General features: G+C 36.9%; 1 protein-coding gene across 1 annotated transcript in view; it reads right to left on the bottom strand.

The window, feature by feature from the left end:
* Positions 1 to 5,513, bottom strand: part of Lin9 (lin-9 DREAM MuvB core complex component) — a 77,850-nt gene that overhangs the window by 17,891 nt on the left and 54,446 nt on the right. Inside the window, exon 11 of the mRNA XM_004641173.2 lies at positions 2,535 to 2,615. Coding sequence (XP_004641230.1) covers positions 2,535 to 2,615 — 81 coding nt within the window. The remainder of the gene's footprint in view (positions 1 to 2,534; positions 2,616 to 5,513) is intronic.

Here is a 5,513-nt window from a genome sequence, read left to right as displayed (position 1 = left end):
GACTTGTAGTGATCCACCTGTTTACAGCCTCCCAAGAGCTGGGATTATAGGCACGTGCCACCATACCCATTCTCAACTGCCATCTCAGTGCGCCCGGGGATGAGGCTGGCACAGCAGGCCTGGAAATTGAACTCTTGGCCCCTGCACCTCCTTGTAGGCACTTTAATCCGCTGAGCTATTTGGCTGGCCCTTGAATGTTTAGACCACAAAGAAATGAAAAATATATGAAGAGATAGATATGCTTATCCCAATGAACATTATACGATGGATAGGTAGACTGAAGTATCACATGGTATACCTCAAGTGAAATGTATAAACACGTAAAATTTTTGTGTGTGGGTTAACAAAAGAACTTATCTTTAAGATAAGACACAAATGCATAAAGTTATATGGACAAGGCTGGTTAATATAGCAGCATTTCTGTAAGATAGTGGAAAATAGCGCAAATATTCATTAGTAGAATATTGCTTAAATTACATTACAATTGGGCTGGGACAATTGAACTCAGGACAGGCTCTAGGCTGCTGTGCTATTTGTAATGTACAGCAGCCTAGAGCCTGTCCTGAGTTCAATTCCTAGCACCAAAAAGAAAAAAAAGAAAAAAGAAAAGAAAGCATAATAAACATATTTATGGGGAAAATTATGAAGAATAGTTTTTCATAAATAATTTCATAACATTTGCAACCTTATAAGAATTACTTTTTTTTTTTTTAGTAAGAATTACTTCTAATCATGAAGAAAACAAATCAACCAGATCAACCTTTTCTTTTCTTTTCTTTTTTTTTTTTTTTCAGATCAACCTTTTCTACAGAGAGCTCACATGCCAAAGAAGTCAAGCTAACTTCTAAACAGGTATTTATGAAGCTCCAGTGATATAATCAGTTAGCGCACAGTACTTTTGTAATAGAGGATTTATTTGAAACTAAGTAAGACTTTACATAAAAAAAAAAAACAAAAAAACTAAGTAAGACTAACTAGGTGAAAGCAAGTGCAATACTCTTGAAATTCAGTGGAAGAAGTTCTTGCTAGTGCTACTGAAAGGAGATACTTCAACTATGCATAAAGCTAGGAGAGATGATTTAAGTTATCAGAAGAAACAGCAGTGGGGGAAATACTGAAAACCATAAAGAAGGGACACAGGATTATGAAAAGTGAGATAAGAATTAGAAAGCAACTGGAAGAAAGAAAAGGAAGAAAAGCATATATATTTCTATGTTTAAGATCTGTAGGGGACGAGGAGATGGCTCAGTAGAATAAGCGCATGCCTGGCAAGCGCAAGGGCCTGAGTTTAATCCCCAGTTCTGCAAAAAAAAAAAAAAAAAAATCTGTGATGGTAGTATGTTATGGCTAATGCTTTCTTAATCTCTGATTAACTGTATCTATAATACTAATTTCTACTGAGCCATCTCCCTGGCCCCTAAAGCAGTATTATTTTGACTGAAATCCACTTGATGTTTTGGTCTTCAGTTTACAAGGCCATAAAATGAAGAAATCACATTAGCTAATAAGTCACAGCAGTGTACTTTGCTCCCTGAGCTTACTAAGCCTGTCTTACTTTCATCTTAAGTTCAGCATTTTCAATCAACCTGAGATAGTATTTAAGGTAGAGTCTATTACCACCCTATAAATCCTTTAGCAAAATTTCAATTCTTTATGATTCGAAGAGTTTCTTAGTGAATATTTTCTACAGTTTTAAAAATTCCTCTGGGCCGGGGAGATGGCTCAGTAGAATACGTGCTTCCTTGGCAAGCGCAAGGGCCTGAGTTCAATCCCCAGTTCCGCAAAAAAAAAAGGGGCTGGGGAGATGACCTGAGTTCAATCCCTGGTTCCACCAAAAAAAATAAAAATAAAAAAAAAAATAAAAAAAAAATAAATAAAATTAATTAAAAAAAAAAACTCCTCTGATAATTCTCTCTTATGAATAGAACTGAATGCATTGTTTGGACTCACCAGACTAATAAACTCTGCCAGGATAACGTAAAGATGATTATGTATATATTTAAATAAATATACATAATATATAAATACATATTTAGTTATTTTTTTTTAGACAGGGTTTCACTGTGTAGTTCAGGCTGGCTTTGAGTTCACTATGTAGCCCAGGTTGGCCTCAAGCCCACAGTGACCCTCCTGTGTCAGGGGCCTTACAGGTATATGCTACCACACCCCGCTATATTTCTTATTCTAAAACTATTTTTATAATAACCTCCATTATTATAACTGCTGTAGTCATGTGCACAAATCTTAAGAGATTCCATACTCATGCAATCTATCAAAAGCCTCATCTATTCCTGACTCTTACTTGGTTGTCAGTAGCAGGATGGATCTGGGACAACACACTGCGCTGCACTGCTACTTTATTTGCATGTGTTCAACAGAACAAGAGCAGTGATTGCAAATGATGATCTGAAAATAACCTTTACCTCAAGGTTATTTTCCATTAAGATATTTAAAAATCACTAGATGTAAGCCTTATCATTTAAAAAGTTGTTCGTAAACAAAAGGAATTTTAAAATAGTAATAAACATCCTTACCAGTTTTTCTGCTTCTGTGTTCATTTCCCTTAATTTCTTGATATGTTCCTTTTTAATCATGAGAATTTTTGATAATTTAGTCTACAAAAAAGAAATGTTTTGGAATAAATAGGCATTCATGTATTTTAGTCAGGCACCACATTTCCAGTTTTTCACTATGATTTATGAGCAGACATTAGTGTCTCAATATAAACATAGCAAGCATTTTATTTTATATATTTGATTAGCTGACAAGAAAATATTTTAAAATCCATGTTAAAAGGACCAAGGAGCAATTTGAGCAAGTTTTTATGACTCACTAGGACAATTTGTGGACTATAAGAATAACTGTATATTTTATGGTATAATGAAGATGGTATTTAGTAGTTGCTTTATATTTAATTTCTTTTTGACAAAATAAATTTAGCACACTAAAAAAAAAGAATAAATGTAAAGAAGTAAAGCTCAAATTTAATAATCTATAAGTTCACATTTATCCTTAAAAAACAAACAAAAAACTCCAAACCTAACTACTATTAGAAACTGCTAATGATCAAACCCATTATTTGGTAAATTGGAAAACAAAACAAAACAAAACAAAAATCACAAAACATTTAACATGTATTTCCTGTACAAACATTACCACTAGGTAAACAAAGAAGTGAGATGTTCTTAACTATTTCAATTTTTAAGCAAAGGAACAACCTAACCAAACTTACAGATGTCAATGACCTTTTCATAGGCTACTAAAAAGAGAAAAACTTGGATCAGAGACATAGCCCAGCAGACTAAGCGCCTGTTTAGGCAAGTGCTGGGACCAGGGTTCCAACCCCAGCACCACAAGAAGCACAGGCCTGGCCCCAGTCCTGTCCCTGTGTACACTCCCCTCCCACCCCATACACTGAGCAGCAGACGCCTGTAACCCCAGGGTTAGGGAGGCTGAAAACAAGAGGATCGCTAGAAGTCTGGGCTGTGTAATGAGGTCCTGTACCACAGACATAAAAATAAATAAATAAAAAATAAATAAATGAGAGAAAAACTTATGTCCTGAGAAAATCTTGAAAACAGCTGTTTATGATTCAGTGCTAAAAGGAAATGAGATATTAAACCATGAAAAGACAAGGAGGGAGCTGGGTATGGTGGCACACTCCAGCTGCACTCAGAGGTTGAGGCAGAAGGATCTTAAAAGGCTAGTCTGGTTTACATAATGAGTTTAAGGCCAACCTACACTACATGGTAAGACCCTGTCTGATAAAAAAAAGAAAGAAAGAAAGAAAGAAAAGGCATGGTAGCACATGCCTATAATCTTAGGATTTAGAGGCTGAGGCAGGAGAATTGCCTCGAGTTCAAGGCAGACTGTGCTACCTAGTGATTTCAAAGTCAGTGTGAACTACACAGCAAGATCCTATCTCAATCCCAACCCTCTCCCCAAAAAAGATGTGGAGGAAACTTAAATATATATTAGTATTAGTATGAAAAATTAATATACTGTATGATTTTATCTATATAACCATCTAGATAAAGCAAATTACGGAGACTGTAAAAACATGAGTGGTGGGCTGGAGAGAGAGCTCAGCAGTCTAAGTGCCTGCCTGGCAGGCACAAGGACCTGAGTTTGATTCCTGGTACCACATGCCATGCTGGTACAAAACCATGGGTAGTGATGCATGTCTGTAATCCCAGTGCTAGGGAGGCAGAGACAGGAGGATCACAAAGTGTAAACTGCACAGAATGACTCTGCATATAAATAAGTAAATAAATAAATAAATAAATAAATGAAAGATAGATTGATCGATCAGTAGTATCAAGGGCTGGAGGGAAGGGATGAACTTTTGCTGGAACACAAAAGATTTTTAAGGCAGTGTAACCACTCTGTAGCATCTTACAATTATTGATAACTTTGTCCTAACCTTTTAAAATATGCAACACCATGAATGAGCCCTAATGAATACTATGTCCTTCTGGTGATGATGCTGCCAGTGTCACTCCACCAACTGTAACAAACATCCTAGTCTGGTGGGGGATGTTGACAGTGGAGGGACTGTACCTGTACTGGGCAGGGGGCATACAGAAAACATGTGCACCTTCCTCTCAACTTTTCTGTCAACCTAAAATTGTTCTATAAAAACAAGATTAAATTAAAAAGTAAGTGAACACGTGGGCATCGATCAAAATATCAATTCTTTAGACATACTATAATTGTAATTAGATGTGCTACCCTACAGTTCTCTCTTTACCAACCCCCTCCTCACACAAAAACATTCCATGTTCCATTTGTAAAAGGGATAAGTCTTGGCTCTTCTCACATTTTCAGTTTTTCATATGTAAATATCTACCTTTGGGCTAAGTGTGCTGGTGCATGCCTGTAATTCCAGAACTCAGAACGCTGAGGCAGGAGAATTGCCATGCATTAGAACCAACCTAAGCTACATTGTAAGATCAAGGCCAGTCTGCACTACACAACACCCTGTCTCAAGGAAGCAAATATCTATCGTTGGAAGCCAAAAGACACAAGAAACTTTATATCATAAAAGCAATTAGGAATATAGAGAATACTACACACATACACACAAATAGTAAGACTTATCTTCAAAACAGTACCAACTACCAAAAAGTAAACACTGAATATTTTAATGGATTATGTTATAAACTTTTTCTGCTGGTACTAGGCAGTGAACTCAGAGCTTTTACACTACATTATATCCCCAAACCTTTTTTTATTTTGAGATATGGTCTCATAAAGTAACTATAATCCACAGGCTAGGTTCAAACTTGTGATAATCCTGTCTTAGCTTCCTGGAGTGCTGGGCTACAGGTATGCACCATGCCTGGCTATAAACATCTTTACTTGGGGCTGGAGAGATGGCTCAGTGGTCTAAGGCACCTACTTGGAACAAGCTTGATAAAGCACAGGGACCGCGGTTCGATCCCCCAGCACCACATACCAGCCAGCTGCGCCCCCTGGTGGGCTGAGCTGGCCACACACACACACACACACAC

Source organism: Octodon degus, unplaced genomic scaffold (assembly GCF_000260255.1).
Source record: "Octodon degus isolate 3935 unplaced genomic scaffold, OctDeg1.0 scaffold00131, whole genome shotgun sequence".
Lineage (NCBI taxonomy): Eukaryota > Metazoa > Chordata > Mammalia > Rodentia > Octodontidae > Octodon > Octodon degus.
This window is presented reverse-complemented; position numbering and strand designations above follow the sequence as displayed.